The sequence below is a fragment of the Manduca sexta genome, chromosome 28 (assembly GCF_014839805.1).
Source record: "Manduca sexta isolate Smith_Timp_Sample1 chromosome 28, JHU_Msex_v1.0, whole genome shotgun sequence".
NCBI classification, from domain to species: Eukaryota; Metazoa; Arthropoda; class Insecta; order Lepidoptera; family Sphingidae; genus Manduca; species Manduca sexta.
In genome coordinates, this window is record NC_051142.1 from 3,332,116 (window position 1) to 3,352,467 (window position 20,352).

General features: G+C 34.8%; 1 protein-coding gene across 2 annotated transcripts in view; it reads left to right on the top strand.

Moving 5' to 3' along the window:
* Positions 1-20,352, top strand: part of LOC115443316 (neurogenic locus Notch protein) — a 150,670-nt gene that overhangs the window by 25,712 nt on the left and 104,606 nt on the right. For both annotated transcript variants that reach the window (XM_037444301.1, XM_037444302.1), the window contains exon 2: positions 14,279-14,357. In XM_037444301.1, coding sequence (XP_037300198.1) covers positions 14,279-14,357 — 79 coding nt within the window. The remainder of the gene's footprint in view (positions 1-14,278; positions 14,358-20,352) is intronic.

The window sequence follows — 20,352 nt, forward strand, 5'->3', positions numbered from 1 at the left end:
GATTTTAAAAGACTTTGTAAATAAATTAGATTCGTACCGGTATAATTTTATCATTTTCGGATATTTATCACATACTATATATTGGAATGGCATTTTTTTAAGATTCTAGACGGAGTAGATCGATTTGCAATTTTTGAAGAACAACAACTCTTGTCAGCATTTCCTAATTTTAATTTTGTTTGTTGTAAAGTCTGCTCATTACCACAGAATCAAAACAACTTGCGATTAAATGTTCTCTTCCTTCCAAAGGATTAGATATAACTATTCTTATTTAATTATGTATACGGGCTCATAATACGTCGCAATTAATTCAAATTCCTATCTATGCTACGATTTCAGTATATTTTGTGGGTATGCGTACCTCGATAACATCAGTTCAGATCAACGCTGGGCGCATCTGATTAATAGTTCTATTCTGCTACAGCCGATTTATGTATCGATTTACCTGAGCTTATTAAACAACCATTATGGCTCAACGCACGGGGACAGGCGGCCATTCATGTGTCCCGCCAATCTCAGGACTAATTTGATGGGGTCTAATTGAATTCCCGATCGATTAATGGTTGATTTTCCTTGTATCAAACTTGAGGAGTATCAGGCTTTGTTTGTTTATGGATGCAATCACTTCGTTGTTTGATCATTCATTATTGGAATTGTCATGCATAAATGTTTGTTTGGTATACCGAATTACAGAATCTTTGGCAAATATGTAGTGCTGTTCTGGTTGGTATTGCGGCTGGTTAGGTTCGTGCGTAGCTGCCAACAGCAGAGCGATTTGCTCAAGCAAAGAACTGTTTAAAACATGCAAAGATTTTTCTGGAGTTGTTGACGGGTAATGTAATAATGCAATAACTTGATCGCGTTATGAAACAGGAGTGGCGAATCAATATGCTGCCGGACGGACTGGTCTCAGTCAACGAGAATATATTTTCACCTCATTTCGTCACGTTTTGTCGTGATTGTATCAATGTCTAAACAGGCTTTATTTATAGTGTCCGTATCATGAGACCAATGCCGCTGATTGATTAATAATATCCGTTATTTTAATTGATTAATGCTAATATCATACTTTATAATTGTTTCATACTACATTTGTCGACTCTGTGATTAGTTCTTGTAATAGAATCTAATTAACAATTATTTAAAATTTGCAATTTGTTCTTGTGTGATTGATCAATGTCAATTTCAGACATAAAAACTAAATTAATATACATAATATGAATTATTAACTCCAGTTTTACGTTGTGGCTACCAGGCCTTTGGCAAAAAAAAGATTTCATTTAAAATAAGGTATTGGCACGTAAGTCTCAGCATATTCATAACCGGTAATAAACAAAAATAGTGAGAGAGCATGTCGGAGCTCAATCACGTGGAATCATTACACACGCATCGGATCCGTCGGGCCGCGTGTACCGGTAATCGCGTTGTCGTGTTTCACCCCGGGAGCTATCTACCGATACTTTATGTGAGGCCGGCCGGACCGCCATAACGATTTGTCACAAGTATCGTGCTGGTCAAACGATAAATTCACAATATCTCCATAGTGTTTCATAAAATGGGCTCAACAAGAACCGACGCGGAATACATTTGCCGATACGTGCGAATTTACATTGCGTTATCTGTTTTTGTTTCTATCTGCAAACTGTATTTTAAATTTCGAACGTTATTTTTGAACTATAGTCAATTGACAGTTATGAAATAACGGTATTTCTAAGCGTTACTAGATTAAAATTTAAGCTTATATTGTAAAAGGCAATCCATTTATATTACGTGGCACTTAGGATTAGGAGTTCGTTAAAGGATTACGGCTATTTCTTAACCGCACTCTCCGCACCATTCGCGGAATATTGTTTGCACCCATAAATTGTGTGGACCGTTTATATATTCATATTGTGTTCGGGACTGTATATCATTCGCGTCTGGCGTCATTACTGGGTACCTGCGGCGCGGTACCGCTCGTACAAATGTCACCAGTTCATTAGAGCAGCATTAGTCAGAGCTGCAAGTGTTGTAAATTGCTTCAACTATTTATCTCGCTAGCCCACGCGTTTTGGTCCAGCGGCGTCTCGTTCGGACCGAATCGATAAGCCGCTAATGTACGATGAGTATGTAATCGATATATTACAGTAGCGATCTTCATCTGAATAAACGTTTGTAATCATGCAATCCTCTTTAATCAGGAAATATTCTGTTAGCACTAATAGTACATCCAGATTTGCCTTGTACGTCGGTCAATTGAGACAATTGTAATGTTTCTAGACTCGTGCGTGAGTCATTCTTTTTTGGCGCCAATTGAAGCGATCCGGCTCGAAGGACCATGTTACGACATCGCGTTAGTCACGTTAATTAGAAACAAATTTGAAAGTGTTAATTCCCGAAAAAATTGTTGGGAGTTATCTTGATGGAGACGAAGTTTTAAGATAAATAACAGGTTCTCTAGCTATTATGGGTGAGGTGTAGAAAAACGCGGGTGGATGATTGGGGGCAATTTATTTAATCGTGGCCGAGCAACGTCCCCGCGCGCTGATGTGAACCGTGCGTTGTAACGTTTAACATAGCGCGTGCAATAATTGCTATATGAAGCCATTTTAAATGTTTAAGGGTTTTTTCATACTTGATTGTAAATGTCACCGTATTTAAGTATTGAATTATAGAGAATATTATTAAAGTATTGATATGCGTCTAAATTATGGAGAACTTTTTTTTCAATTACAAACTACAGTATCAAAAGCAGTTACTAGACCTAGGAAATTAGCATTAACAATACCACCAGACGCATACGGTTATAACAACTTTCAGATGAAACACATTAATCATGCATTCCAGGTTCTCATGTCAATTTCTAACTAAACATACCTGCTGGCATCTTTATCATCGGAATGGCAACGTATCAACATATTAACGGCTGGACGGGATTCTCGTCTAACAAGGCGAAGTACCTAGCACGTATTGAACATTCATCCGAATAAACACAGTGCGCCGCGCCTTTTATGGTGATATAATATGAAACGGGCCGTGAGATTTCACTGGGCAATTAAAATTAAAATGTCTCCGGCTGGTTTACTTGTGGCTTTGCTCTGTGGTGCATTGTTTTGTGGACATTTGATTCTTGCTTTTGAATTGGTTTATTCTATTGCAATATTGTTTTTTAAGTTTAGTTAAGATTGTTTGTATTACAAGGATTTTACTAGTTTTAGTTCTTTCAGCTTCTAAAAATAGGCTTTATGTTAACAAAAAAGATTGAACTGGTGCGTGAATGACGTCATTGTTATGATTTGCTTATGTGTGAGAGAGATAGCATAATATATCACCAATTATTTTAAATATTAAGCGTTTCACCATTTTTATCGATATTGCGTATTTAAAATATTAACATTGAGTAATCATAAAGTTATTTATTTTAAGATAAATAAAGCGATAAATAAATTATCATACTAAAAAGGCAAAATGAAAAATGGAAGTATCTTCTGAGGTAGCAACCGTAATGTGTCCGGATACCTGTTTTTCAATGCAATTGAAAAATGTATTTAGCGGTTTTTATTGAAACCCGTTTATTTTATTGATGAGATCTTAATTCCGACCGAATCCGGTTCGTAAAAATTTTTGGTACTTTTTGCTGTTGCCCAACAGTGATAGTTAAGTGAGTAATTACTTCCTTGTTAATTTTATTGCATCTTACTGCGGTAGACGGTTAACGTGTGATTTTTTATTAACTTTTCTCGTGAATGCTGCTTAATTAATGTAACTGTATCACAGTATTGTGTCGCAAAACATTGTTTAGTAAAAATGAATCAATTACTAAGCCAAAGGGACATTTGACAAGGGCCCCATCGAACCCACATAAAATACAGAGACAATAAGATGGGTTTATATCGAATGGAAATATATTTATGTAAATGGGTTAAAACCTGAAAAGGCAATTCCGTCTGAGTGAGCGCGCAGCGAGCTCATTATCTCGACAACAATGGCTAGATCATTTCACTCCTTTTGTACCATAATCCTTTGAATCTGAACTGGCTTGGGGCTGATTGTGGTCCGAAAACGTACCGTGATCGGTTCCTGTATGGAGATCTGATTACACTTGGGATTGTCTTAGTTTCGATTTGTGTTCAGGAGGTAGGAATGAATTGGGAAGGTTTTTAGACAATCGAATGTCTGAGGATATAGTTTAGCTGTTTGAAATTATGTAATTCTTAGAGTACCGTGCGTCTTACTGAGTTAAAGCAGATAAAGGTAAACGAGTCTTAGAATAAAAAGCTTTTAATAACGCACACGGGCTATGGCCCTAATCGTTCGAAACTGACATTTTTCTCACCTTCACACAAACCGACAAAAGACAAGCTAACACTCATTAATAACAAACTAAACAAAAACTAACAAAGAGAAAGCCAATCAAAGCACACACTATCCATACATCTGGTGACGTTCCGTCATGCATTGTGTGTACCCATCAATGTATTGTCCATCAATTCACGACACAATACCGCTAGAGGCTCTGTCACACGACCGAGCTGTAATTAAGTTAACAATGTGTACGAGATTGATGATGAAAAAGTCTTGTGAACAGGTTCAGGTGAGGTCATAATGTTCTGGAAATAAATTCTAAAAAAAAGGATTTTTCATAAGATGGGAATGATCAAATCAAACGTAAACTGTACCAGGAGGATGATAAATAGCAGATAGAAGGTTCAGAATATAAATGCCCGTGACAGAGGCTGCTGAATAGCGTCGTTTCTGCCACAAAACAAGTTTCTAAAAAGCCGTTTTACGTAAATTGTCCAACATTTTGATATGTCATATTACGGCCTCATCTAGATTAGGAATCGAAGCTTCAGTGTTCTTATTATAGATAACTTGTAAAATTTTATCATCAATTCCAAATAACTTACAAATTAGGTGGAAACCTCATGATTTATAACAACCATTGATTTACAAGTATTTTAACACAAGATGAAAATTAACTCTTAATTGCGTTACGTAACGTCGACCCGATGACTCCTAAAAAACCCGTTCGGTTATTGACAAAATTCGTAGTGAAATCGAGATCAGAGCAATGAGAGTAGCGGATATGAGTTCTAGTGGCGCGGCATCCTCAATTGCGTTGATTCGAGGGCCCGGTTACCTACAGTGTTGAACGTGTGGTGCGCTGTGACCTTGGTAGGGATTTTGAGGAAGGGTGATCAACGGATGATGGATATCGATTGCGAGAAGGATAATCGATTATTGTTTTTGGATGTTGTACAGCAAGATAATGTGAATGAATACCAAATATTGCTAGCTCAGGTTTTCCTTTTTATGCCCCAGGTACTATTACATAGCCACTACTAGACAATGAGTTAGAACAAGCCATTATGTATTACATTGTTATATGTCATTTATACTAATAAATATATAAATAAAAAATCAAGCCATCTAATAAGTATAATAATGATGGCCACGCTTGCAAATCGGAAATGATTTACTATTACAAGAAACCTTAGATAGGTCTAATCTAATGTTGTAGATGAGTACTAAATCCCTGACCTTATGTTAGGTGGACATTGTCTAATTAGAGCGGTATCGGAGCAGTCGTAGTAGGTCGATGCAAATTAAGCCACTTGTAGTTAATCAAATTAAAGATTGCCCCATCCCCGAGGCAGACGTGATTTCGTAATAATCCAGTTTAGTTTTAATGTATAGCCGTTGAATTTTAAGTATTCGATAAATAATGATTTAGATTAAAGTATCTAATGCATTTGAGTTGTATTTGTTTGAAATCGTTTTCGTTTGCATTTTAAATTTGTAAATGTATTTTTTTTTAGAAATCTATGCTAAATCAAAACATTTTAGTAATAATGCAATATTGTCGGTGGAAGATTTCAGATTCGGAATAGCCATTAAAAGTGAATACGTCTGAGTCGTTTTTTTTCTAGAATCAACTCCCTAACGTTATATTGTTTATTCGCAATATTCCACGGGATGCGCGCGCGCACTGCCACGGAGGGTGAACACGACCCCTATGCATTTTCAACGCAAGCAATAAACTCACCATAGTACCGGTAATAATAATAACGATCGATAAAATTACGTAAAAAATATGTGTTGATTGAAATAGATTCAAGTTTATATTCACTAAAAAAATACTTTTTAAAATCAATGAAACCTCCAAAACCGGAGCGTGAATTTTTTATAGGCATTCGTTTTGTATGTTTACAATTAAATTACTTTGGCGTAGCAACATGATTATCATTATGCAGATTATTTCTTAAACAATTCTATAAACAAGTTATATTTAATTAGTAAAAATAAAGTGACCCACTATTCGATTTTGTGCGACATTTTGTTATTTTTAACTTAGTTGAAATAGCGGGGAAATATATTCTTGTTAGTATCAGGCATAGCATCTCAGCACCGACTATCTCTAATTTTCAATATTTGTAAGTTTTCGTCATGCAATCCCCAGAACTCGATTAATCATAGACTCCGGCATATAATTCATAATGTTATCTAAACGTCAGTTGGGCTAAGTGAAACACAGACAGAAGCGATGTGTTATGACAATTAGTTACAGGTTGATATGTTTGATTTATTTTGTAAAAGCTTTTCGATGTCCAGTTGCCTCAACATAGATCTCCGCCACGCGTTATTTATCGAATAAATATAATAATAAAATGTGGTACTGAAATATTCGTTTCGATATTGATTTTATGAGCCCTATAGCTTTTTATCAGTTATATCAAGTACGGTTGAACTCAATAGTAATTTGCTTTCCTCGATAGAGAAACCTTTTGACCCAACTTCCTGTACACCTCCATAAACACTCGCTCATTACAATGTAATCTAATTACATACAAGATAACCAAACGAGCCGGGATTACAACCAACTAATTAACAGAGAAATAGTATCAAAAACTAAATACATTTTAATGCGTACATCTCTAATGACTCCCTTGGCTTTCTCTTAATGTTCACTTCATAAGTTTTTGTTTGTTGTCGATTAGTTGCCATTACAGCGGACTACCGCTAGATGGCGTTGTTTATAACGGTGGTTCAGGCTAAGTAGCAGTTAAAGATGATTTAGGATGGCAGCCGAGATAAGATATGAATTTGCTCGAGTTTGGGTTCCTATGATAAGTGGTGGCATTATAAGCCATGTCGTTCACACGGTGGGCTATAGCTAGCTTGAATATTGTGCCGGTAGGCTCACAATGATACAATAAGGAAATCAAGTTCTAATATTTAATCTATGGCTTTGGGAACAGATGTTAGCCTATGTAAAATAGCAGTTTAAAAATGTCTTTTCCATAAACCGTCAACTCATAAAAACATCTTAAATAGCGGGTACATTCCAAAAGCTACCGTGTTACAAACATAAACACTAAAACCAATCACGGCCAAAGCAAATCTCACTAATTAATGTTTTTTTACGTCATTCGGCCGAGGCAATAAAAACAAACTGCCCGCTGACCACGGCCGGGTACCGTTACAGAGTTTTATTAGTGACAACGTCGTATCGTAGGCGTCGGAGCTACCACGTATAACGCGGCCGATAAAAATACCGACCTCCGCAGTAATTAAGTTTAACAATTAATGGCACTTTAATTTCGGTCGGGTTATGAATCGACGATGAGTTATGGGTAAGCGGAGAGGTAGCATTTTTTACAAAAGCAATCTGGTACATTGTTTGACTGGAATGTATGTTATTTATATTTATGTGCATAGTTTGGAATAATTACCATTGGATTCTTATCTTATACACCTGCCGTGTTGAGTAACCAGCGGTCACAAAAATAAAACGTATTCTGTCATCCATACATAGTAAATGGATTTTCCACAGCGCATGAAAGAGCGCGCGCTAAATTCCATCGCACACGAAATTCACCAGTAATCAAGTGTACAACTTGTCAAACAATTTACATTCAGCGTGAAATCTTTAATTGTTTAGTTTATACATGGCGTTCGTTTTGATGTCGGCGCGTCACGCAAGCGCACTCGGCTAGTGGTTTTTATGATTAGCTAAGGGTTTAAAGTTATTCTACGTGTCGATTAACTTGTTTTAGGTTTGTTCTAGAAACTGTAAGATGTAGAGAGATTATTAAATACGTGCGCGGCAAAGACCCGATTGCTCCTGATGGTAAGTGGAGTGGGGTTTAATAGAATGTCGACTGACGAGAGATGATTACCCTTCGGCAGTCGATACAATTATGTCGGCCTGTTGGAACCAGATATACACAGGCTGATCGCGGAACGCGACACGTTTACGTGACTTATGGCGGGTTTTAACACCTTATATAAAATATATCCTACCACCAGCAAACTAAGATAAGATAGTACTAATGTAAATTATGTTCTATAAGAAGCTGTAGAAAGATAGTAATATAAGCGATTTCCAACCCAAGTCATGCATTCCTATTCCTCTTTAACACAAAGACTATTTTCTCTTGACTGGATTTCATGACACTATTATATTCACATTATAATTCAACATGAATTTAAACATGGACAACTGAAAGACGTCTTAATAAAGCAAATATCAATACCATTTCACATTTGAATGTAATTCTTGCTCACATTGCTAGGCTTAACAAAACAGTTCAAATCGCACTAGACGATTTCAAGACTCTTATAATGTACCATTATGGATGGATGACGGTACGAGGTCTGGAAGCGGTATTTTGTATTCCACCTGCTTTCAAATCGACTTGCATGATAAAACCCATTAAGAGTATAATATTCTAAAAATCATGGCCCACAGCACGACATCTCATAATGCTGTCAAAACATTAATTATACGGTTTCGATATAAATAATTATTCATGTTCAATGTAAGTGATATTAAACGAATTTAAGTGTGTATGACACGCTATGGTGGAATGAGAATACCTTTGTATGTAGTCCTGAAGTGGATTAGAAGTCTGTATAATTCAAAATCATCCTCAGACATTTTCGTGGATTTCGCTATTCTTAACATCGGGTATTGCGACGTTATTCGCTTTGCCGATCCACATAAAAAAATAAAGTAAAATTTAAAATGAGGTTTTATTACATAACGTATCTTTATTTAAATTTGAAGATCGTCGTGTTTAGCATTATGGCAAGATTTTATAAGCAATTAAGGTAATTTTTTTATGCGAACAATAAAAATGTATGGACGGTCTATTCTATTTTCATACATCAACAGGTTTTATTAGCTATCGTGCGTGTATTCATCGGATTTTAGACATATTTTTACGCATTATTTTTAAAATACTAGATTTGCAACGTTGCTTGTGTGAAAAATTATTCTTGATACATTTAAGTTAATTGATAGGAACCTATGTGGTCATGCAGGATATGTTCTAGCAATGTCTATGTGTCAAATAATCCAAAAGAAGACGTAATCTGTACCCAAACGGCCTTCGCGGCTGTCACGCTACGTTATCAAGTTGGAATAAAGGCCACAGCACACGTTAGCATGATTGGTCGGCGAATTTGTTTCTTTATTGAACAGCGTGTTCGAATTTTGAAGTTATCGAAGGAGGATAGGCTTAGTATTTTTCGGAATACAGATGAAGTATTGACCAAATGATACACATCACACTAATTTGAAATTAAACTTAAAGAATAAATTATATAAGAATTTAAATACCCACATTGTTTCTAAGCTTCAAGTATGAAGCCGTAGGTATCAAGAGGCAGTTTTGCAATCGAAACATCTTTATATTTCGGGAATCTTCGTTATCGGATACCAATGTCGAAACGCAATAAACAGCACTTAATAGTCGCAAAACGCCAACAACGTGTGCCATGGCCCTAAGGCGCAGGGCATCGTCTATTATCGTCCACATAGATTGTAGCCTTCTCACGGCTTGCGGAAATGGAAGGCGATTCGTAGGCGAATTACATATCTCGTATATTTTTATAAATAATTTTGTGTTATCGGTTACGGTGACGTTCCCACGGTCGATAGATAACCCTATCCGAGCTTCCTCTGACTCAAAAACGATTGTTTTTATGTTGCAATGTATTTTTATTACATGGTTTTCGAAGCGTAGGCTTTTTAGTTTTTTATCGGATTTATCGGAAATGGTACTCGGTTTCTGAATTCATATTGCAATTATTAAAAAATATGTACAATTTAATTAGTAGGTAATGCTAAACATGTTTGCAAGGCAAAACCACGCAACGTTTCCGAATATAACCTGCAAATGTGATGAATATACTATACATAAAAACTGGGATAAAAAAAGTAAACATAGCATTATAGCCAATGCATTTGTCACAAACTTGTGGTGACGTCACGCGGCCCGGCTTGCCGACCAAACCGAGGAAGTTGTCAACTCGATGAATTACCGTTGTCATTATGTTGGTTATAATTCGTGATGGACGGACGTCTATCAAAGTCCCCTAAGGGATGACATCAAGGTATTTTTATTGATATTATTGATGATGGTGGTCAAGGTCCATTTGGTGCAGAATCAAATAAAATGTTACATTGTAATTGTTTTGTACTTAAATTATTATACAAATCATAACCCTGTAATATATTAATTACACCTGGAATATTTAGATTATTAAAATTTTCTGTATAGAGCATTAAAATTATTAGAGCATTTAATAAAGATTTAATTAAAACAAAATTTATAGAAAATATTATTGCATCCACTTCTCAGTTTTTTTTTAGTAATAAAATGCACTTTATGCCTATGCAGTCTATGATTTATTTGTCACTAATCGCCCATTGCAGAACTTAATAAATCTATAAGTCGACCAAATAAAAAACTCACACTAATTTACTCTCCTAAATAAATGGTTATTAAACGAGTACTATATTCATTAGCTGCTCAGATAAATTTAAAATAAAATTAGCTTGAAATTTATGAAAAAAGCGCTAAGAAATATTCTGAGTATTTAAGTGAGTACAATGCAAAACATGTTTCAATTAGGTAAAATTTAGGAATTAAATAAATGTCATGCGCTGTCCGCCTAAATGCTGGGTTTGGGCACAATGCCGATCTTTGCAAAAACAATGGGTGACCCTTATAAGGAGATGCCGGTCGGCTGGCTCGCTTTTTGTCCAACACACAGGTTTGTGGAAACCAGAAATTGTTGGGTTAAACGAAAAAGAGCGGGATTCTTTTGTTCTTATTTGCCTTCGCGTCATTTTTCCCACAAGACCGGGGATATTTTGTTTTCGTTTCGGTGGAAGTGTGGCCAGTTTCAACATTGTATATTTCCCGTATGTCATTTATAACATGTATATAATTCTTGAGCAATAATTCGATAAACATTTGAATAAATAATGTAATTTTAGAGTTTGTAATCTCAGGTTGTGTCTACAGCTTTATAGTACAAAATTAACAACGAATATTATTTAATATCCTATATTTACAATCCTATGAAATATTTGAAATATAAATACGAAAGAAAATTAAGGCGTGTCTGTTATCATTATTTACATATCGGGAATGTTCCCACGATACATCAAATCTCAAGAATTAGGTGCCTAATACTCTGTGATAAGTTTATCGTAACTTTATTAGGTTATTCCCCCCTGAATTATCTAGTGTTGCAATAAAACGTTATTAAGGACTAGGTGTTGTTCACGGCTCTGCTTGCTTGACATTCTAACTATATAATATAAACTTTAGTATTTATAGTAATAGGAAGGTTTTTAAAAAACTGGAACGTTAGTAAAAACCACGGGGAGACAATCTTTTGATCATTTTCTCATCGCCGCATGCTAGCATTTCTACTTATTACCAATTGCAGATGGCGTCCAAAGCTCTCTTTTCACTTTAAAGTCTGAAAACATAAAGATACCTTTCATATATCAAGCGTATGTCCAAAAGAAGTAATATATAAGATTTTTGTATAACGCGTTTAATCAACATCGTCATTCGTTATCTAAGTTTCGGAATGCTTCGATGTATTTGCATTTTTACGAGTGTGTAAATGTGAGGCGTCTGCCTTCATCGTAGATAGCTTTAGTAAAATATAATGCGGTTTGTTTTGTAATTTCTTTAGAATGATGACGTTTTTGCAAGCATACATAGTAATTTATGAGAAAAATGAAAATTGCAATTCGAAATCTTAAATTAAGATTGTTAAATAAAAAGCTTTGAGTTAATTCTAATTATTTTATATGGGCATTATTTTCTATATTAAATGAAATTAAACCAACGAACCTCTCCTAGCCGAATTTCGTTCACGACGGCTAATCAACAGAGCTGAGCCAGGTATGCAGGAGGTTAGCGCACAAGTGTGTGCGCAATACAAATGCACTCTGTTCCTTCTCTCATAGTCTGGTGAGATGGCAATCCGACATAACCAAAAAGAGATTCAAACAGAAATACGGAAACTTGAGATACAATTTACCGCCATTTTCAATAAACGATTCAATATTTCGATCTATTTCAAAATGGACCAATCAGAACAAAGATTTTTTGACATGCGCACAAATGATATCATGATTGGTTTATTTTTAAAATCAGAAGAAGATCGTTTATTGAAAGGGACTGTCAGTTATTACATGTATATTCCCTAATCTACACCTTGGTTCCTTACATCTTTGAAGTTTATCACGTTACTGTTCTGGAAATTTCTACCCAAACGATTCTATATTAATGTTTAAACTATTCCAAATCCATTGCATTTTCAACAAATTAGTAACGTAGCAACTAAAACACTAAAACGCAGCACAAAATGAATCGATCAAATCGATTGAAGTTTTTGCGGGCCCTATGTTTGGTGATTTAATTATTTCCTTTTGCCGGCACAATCGGCGTCTGGGTGGTCCAGATGTCGAATGATTGGTGTTTCTGATTACATCTCACGTGCAGTGTTGATACGTCAGATATGGGTAACTGATAGATTCAGGTTTGTAATTTTTTAAGACATTGTGTATGCCGCCCTTACCTATAAACATAACTATTCAATATACCTATAATATACTTACCTATTACATATTTTCGTTCATTTTAAAACTGAGCATATAAATTGTAAGTGGTATCATAGTATTTTTTTGTTGGAAATAAATAATAATATAAAGAAAACTATGCATTACCTTGAGTTATACATTGCTTCATAATAATACTTGTCAGTTTCCTAAGACTAATCACGTTGATTGTAGTCATTCAGGTCCACACTCTGTTGTTAAAGATTCAGTGATATCCGCATATTACGTGTTTTATTGCCCAGTATTCGGTAATAAGTAATAAGAGCATTTAAATATTCATGTGACATTTCCAAGACATCACATATGAGCGAACTCAATTAATATCACGTGTCGAATCTCTTGGAATAATTTAACACTAGATTATACTACGGTAGATCCAAAACGCAACTAGTTAAGACGTCGGTTATGCTTTTAATATTATACTCCAGTGGAGCCATAATGCTTTTGGTTAAAACGTCGGTTATGCTTCTAATATCCTTGATATGTTTAGAATTACACCAATCAATATATTTGAACGACGTTCCGATATTTTTCTATATATTTTAATGACGAGACGAGCTTGCCGTTTGCGTGACGGTAAGCGATACGACCGCCCATAAACAGTAGAAACACCATCCAACATCTTGAATCACAAAGTATTGTTTGGTATTCCACTGCGCTCACCATCCTGAGACATGAGATTTTAAGTCTTATTATTTCCAGTAGTTACACTGGCTACAATGTCCTTCAAATCGGAACACAAGTGACTAAATTGCTGCTTGGCGGCAGAAATAGACTATAATTTGGAATAAATAATTTCTTTGTACAATAATACTTTCGCATTCACGTTAACGTGCCCATTAACATTTGACTTGATTATTTTCTAACTATTAAACTTTATTAAGGATTTCCTCTCAATTGAATTAATTATTTTCGTAGCAAAATATGGTGCTGCTTTAGCAATTTACTGTTTAAGGCAAAGTCTGTTGATCGCGCGTTGTTTTTATTATGTTCTTAATTGTTATTTTGACCCGAATAGCCTTATAGAGCTGTAATGTATGACGCTTTTACGCTCCTAATATTCGTTACTAAATCGGTTGACGTTAAAAAAAATTATGGCGATAAATGTTAAGGCGTGTGCACATACGAGTAATAAAAAATGCGTTTAATTCTTAACTACCTTTTGCTCAACAAGACCTAAAAATAATGAAAAATCTTTTAATGAACCAGAGATACCGGTGGTTGCTTCACCTACACCATTTTCGCCGCTGGATACTTACCACGGGGCGTCGAAAACCTTGCACATAACTTTATTGCAATTATTTTCCAACAATGGCCGACTGTTTCATTAAAGGCTAATGAATGTTTTTGTTATTGTTGCAGGATTTGTGTCGTGTTCGCCGTCGCCATGCAAAAACGGCGGTACCTGTCTCTCCACACCGAGAGGCGAATACTTTTGCAAGTAAGTTGGATGTTAATTTACGAGTTGAGTGATGTATGAGCGCCATCTGGTTGCGAGCACTTCAACTTTTCGTATTGTTTGTTATTGATACTAATAATGTGTAGGCGTTATGTATTAAAACCTTATTGAAGTATATGGCTTTAAGTTTAAGAAGTTTTAGCATTTTAGCTTACCTGCTTAAGAGGATCTCGTATAAATGAGTTCTAGCTGAATATTTTAATGTTAACGCAATATCAGTTGATATTTTGTTAATGATTATTCAAAAACTTAAATCAAGATTTCACTAATATCCACAAATTAAAAGTTGAAACAATAAAAATAAAGGTTAAGCTGTCAGTTAAATAGCATAAATACATCGAAATGCACTTCGATACATGATATGAGAGAATAATATTATATAATAATTATTGATTATTTACATTTTCGTCAGTCGCATTCAAATCTAAACTATATATCTATGTTAATTATATGCTATTTTTTATTATATTTTAAAACTGCAAATGTGGACAGGCCGTCGCACCAATAACTCAACCTTATGTATAATAATTATAGTATAATTATAGTAATTATATAATATAATTATAGTCATGGTAGTATAATGTTATCTTGATATTTGACGCATTTATATAAATAAGGTCACTCGGAAAGTGAGCATTTTCGACTTTTTGATTTTATCAAGCACTAAATCATTGCTTAATGTACAAATTTATTTGCACGCGGGATTTTGCTATTTCATAAGTCCAAAACATAGTCATAAATTAACTTGACGTCGGTTTTTTTTAAAGATTAGTAACATTAGTTATTTGTAGTACTGTAATTTTTTTTAATTTGTTTTCATTAATAGAAGGAAAAATCATTATCTCTTATTTTTCATATTCTCATTCCTATCTTTCTAATTTAAAAGCTTTTATATTTGGATGCCTAGACCTATGGTTAGTAATTAAAAGTTAACGCATACCGCTGTATTGATATGGTTGAAATTTTGCATAAGGACAACTAATACGTGTTGCGGAACTCGAAAAACGCGGTTAAGTTTCAATTCATGATCTGAGAATTAAATCCCGCACCAAGTATGCCAACGATCAATAACGCAACATATGACATTATATACATAAAAATACTCTCTATTCATTCGCAAAAAATCCCTTTTATTAATTAAGTTGAAGTATACTCCACATGTCACAAAACCGTTAGGTTGTTTGGGTCGCGCCTGTTCTGGCCCTTACTGTATGCTCCGGCGCATACCGGCCCCTGTCTATAGGGACAGATGTGCACGCACCCTTCCTAACGGACATTTCGAGAAAGTATCTATGGTTCTGTACAAAATTATTAGTGTGTCAGGTTAGGAATTTTGAAAAATGAGTATTGTTTTGTAGACTCCAGCGTTGACATATAATTCTTCTTAAATAAGAATTCCTTCAATTTATGGCATTTTATAGTAGAGAATAGCTTTATAGTTAATAATGCTCGGAATAAATAAATTCTGCAGTTATTATTTTTATCTTCATTATTCGCAAAACATAAAAACTAATAAAAACTCAAATCCAGTTCTAACACCCAAGCCATAAAAATATTTGCAAAACACAAATATTTGTCAAACTTCCATAATAAAGTTTTATACTTTACGAGTTCTAGGAAGTTTTGGCCAACGACACGAGATGAGCATCGTTACATAGAGGAAACGTTATCGCTTACATCGTGTTTCCAACAAGTGGGTAGACACGCGGATACGATGCCGAACCGATGTCATTCACATTTTATAAAATGATGTGCAAAAAGAGAATAAAACTTGTAATAATACTTACTAAATACTGCGGAATATTTTTTTCTTTATTGACAAGAAGTCATGAACAGTACTGGCATGACATTGGAGAATGCTAAAACCTAATACTCCTTTGGAAGTGATGCTCAAGAAAAAAAATTGTTACATTCAAAAAAGGTTTTAAGTTTTCTATTATATCGTGCGGAATCCTAAAAAAAATTAAATATGTCATTAAGTTAGCTTGTGTTCATGCTTTCTATAGAACCACTTGTAGGCTCGATATCATTGAATATTCAATGTCGTTTGCTGTTACAATATTAAATTAGCATATTGTTTAGTATTAGGAATGCGATCCGCACCGTCAAATTAATAATAAAACATTTTTAATGGACATTAAAAATGACGTATTTTAAGAAGTACCCAATTACAGTTTGAAGTAACTACGCAAATGAAGAAGTAGTAGCTGAGGGTTTGCGTTGTAATTGCATTTTTATGTCGTAAAGTTTACGTAAGGTTATTATAATCTACTTAGACGTAATGATCGCGTGAGATCTTGTGTAGCAGACGGTCGGAAAGCGTCTCTTTTAAAATTACTAGACTTATTTCGTTATAATAATAACACTCAAAACTCGGTCTTGTTTGCTTAAGTGATTATCTTTAGTAATAATTTGAAGATAGAAGTTTTCCTTATTTGTAATAGGATCATTAATTTCGAGTAAACGACTTTGGCCAACGTGCATTAGACGTTGTGGACTAAAGAAGAAACACTCACACTAAGTACAATAGAGACATACTCAGAAATGAGACAGAATACAGGGTAATTTTGATATTGCTTAATAAATTAAACGAAATATTCGTATTTAACTTTTCTAACATCGCGCCGATATGAATAAAGATTTGAACCGAAAATTCCAGTTTACTCTTCCGATTTTTCGATCATTTTGTAGTTTGGTGCAAATATGGCGAGTACATGAGTGTATTTGTGATTGAGAGTATGATGACACTGCTACAATTTAACTTGGAGTTTCATTAGTGCATATAAAATTAAAATAAATTTTTATTGACATTTTTACATCTACGGTTCGAGTAATTGCAAAATGTTGTTTTCAATTAAGTAAGTGGTATGAATTAGTAATGCAATGTTCAAATTATTCTATATGGTAATATACTATAGGGTTGTTATTATATAAACTTTACCGAGGTTACACCATACTTCTTGTCTATGAAGCGTTGTTAGTACCGTCCGCGGGCCCATAAATAAAAATAGATATCAACGCATTCCTGAGATATGTGAGTTGCACAACCATATTGCATTTAAAGCTCTATCAGATCTCCTTATATGTCAACGGGTAATGTGTGCTAGGCGCCCCTACGATTTGTCGCTTATAGAGATAATAATTCGAGAGATCGTTCTGTGCTCCATGAAGGTTATTTTCGCATGGAAACTGTACCTAATCATAGCCTCGAAGTGTTAGCTTATGGCTTTTAATAATAATTATATAACGTAACCAAAATATTCATCACTATCTTTTACTATACTGAGGGTATTTTTCCAAATGATTCAACAACGTGTTTCATATATTTCGCAAGACATCAGTCAAGAGATTGTGGCTACCAGGAAGGGCGAAGGGGGGGATGAGGTTACGATATTTGATACGTAGTTCGCCCTATGCTGAGGGTTAGGTGAGCACTTTCGTAAACAGTACTGCTACAGCCTTAACCACAGCGCAGTTCGGTTTACTCTTTAAAACTGCTAAGATTCGATTATTTCCCTACTCAGCCGTAGACAGTACAGCGGCACCCGCTAATTAATAATCGCTTTCAACATTTAATTTACCAAGATGACGTAATATTTCCCATAGGCTTTATGATTTTCTTCCAAGTATAAGCTATAAGCTCGATCGATTCTCACGCGTGCGCAGGTGGTAGCGGTGATCGCGTTACAGCGGATCCCTTTGTTTTCCTCATTTGTGGTGCTCATTAAAACAACTAGCCCTTTATGGAGGGAGCAGATACGGAGGGCGCGAAGACGCTTGTACCGCCGCGCGGAAGTACTACGCGAAATATTTGCTCGGTCTTTGTAAGGCGTTCGCTTTGCTTTATTTGTACGAACAGACAATATGGAAAACGATACGTGCGTTATATAGGAAATGTTGTGCAAATAATTGTAGTTGACGGTGGTCATGGGAAGTCGTGAGGCGTTAAGAGCTACGGTTTAAAGTGTAGATTAAGCTTTTTTTTTATTGATAGGGAATAGCCTATGATCATATGCTTTATCATTTTATTCAGTGAAAATAATTGAGATAGGATTCCTTAATTTATAATTCGCATATGACTTGATTTTTATATATTTCGTCCACGTAGCAGTGTCCAATAGCGTGCACCTCTCGAGACAATAGATATTGACATATGAGATGCTGCATTAGTAGACATACCAACAGATCAAGAAATAAAATAAATGCTTTTTTAATCCTACAGCCGCTGTTCGCGGCGATCGTCTCATGATTCAATAAAAAAATATTGTACACACGAGAGTTACATTTGAAAATATTATGAACCCGTCTAGAGTAGTTGAAGTGTAAATGAATGTGCATTAAACCGCGGCGCTGTTATTTCTAACAAATCGTTCGTCGGGGACGTGAGGGCTTGTCAAACGCGCGATGAGGCGACGCGACGTGCGCGCGCCACGCTTCGTGTCACTGGCTGGATGGGATTATCTATACCTTATGATAGTTCATAGACGGAAATTTGAAATTCGAATGCCGTGATATTTTGAATTGTTATTCATTAATTTTGAATTTGGAATACCTAGTTGTAAAACATTACTTAAGGTGGTAGCTCAAGGTCCATTTTCATACATTTTGTTTCGGCTTTAATCTGGGTAACTAAACAAGTATTGGCAAGTAAAGAATTTAAATTCACGTCTAGTTAGTGATTAGTTCTCGCAGTTGAAAGAAAAATGTAAAAATACTTAATAATCATGGATATTTCTGCCTTTAAAATTTCGTCATATTAAATTTTAAAGGCCGAAATATCCATGATTCTTAATTATTTGTACGTTTTTCTTCAACTGCGAGAACTAATCACTAACTAGACGTGAATTTAAATTCTTTACTTGCCAATACTTGTTTAGTTACCCAGATTAAAGCCGAAACAAAATGTATGAAAATGGACCTTGAGCTACCACCTTAACATAATCTTGCAATGTAGTACATTCATGGTGTAAAATAGATTATAATTTACGTGTTATTAAATGAATAATTTAACTCATATTGTAAAATTCAAAGCCAGATTCATCATATTATTTTGAATACAATTAAAAAATATTTTGGATTACCTTTTTATTTAACCAGTTCTTGCTCGTATTTGAGACGGTGCAAAAGTCTTCGAAGTTTAAAATATTAAAACAACAATTAAAATTTTATTGACACACGAATATAAAGGTCTTTGTATCAAAATCAAACTATACTATTATATAAACTTGTATAGATGAACAGTAATATACATGACTTGGCTTTACACACAATCAACATCACTCAAATACTTCTAACGTTTCACCGAAGTCAAAATCCACAATAAATACTAAATCATGAGATGGTTAGATAAGCGATAACAATTGTCCACTCGGTAATGGAGGTGGGCGGCATTCTGCTGATGTCATCTCCAGTCATTGTCCACGGACTAGATTCACTAAAGATTTGAATATGGAACACAGAATTCCGAGACTTCACTGAGTCTGTATATGGTGCATCGAATAAAAATGTTGTTGGTTTTATTTATTAGAAAAAAATATCTTTAATGATAAAAATAATGTTTCTAGTTATTCTTGAGATTATTTCTAATATGATTTTTATTTTTGGAGGTAGCTTCGAATTGTCTAGATAACTTTCTATTATTTCTTCTATATTTTATTCATAAAACATATTTTGTGGTGTAAATTTTTTATTGATCTCACTAGTTCCATCTATCGGTTAATGTTAACAACTTTAACGCCACAACAATTATTTTCCGTCAAATGCACAAACTGAATATCTATAACGTTATATTATTATTTCCATAAAGGGTCCCGATCGACGCTTGAATAAAAATAACAATTTGTAGCCCCTCTCGCAGGGGTCCGTCACGACACGTGTTCCGGATATCTCTTTACAAACTTTGTTGTCCGTAACATTATGGGTTTGCACCAAAATTAGCTATAGTATCAATTAATATCAAAGGAAAAATGATCGATTT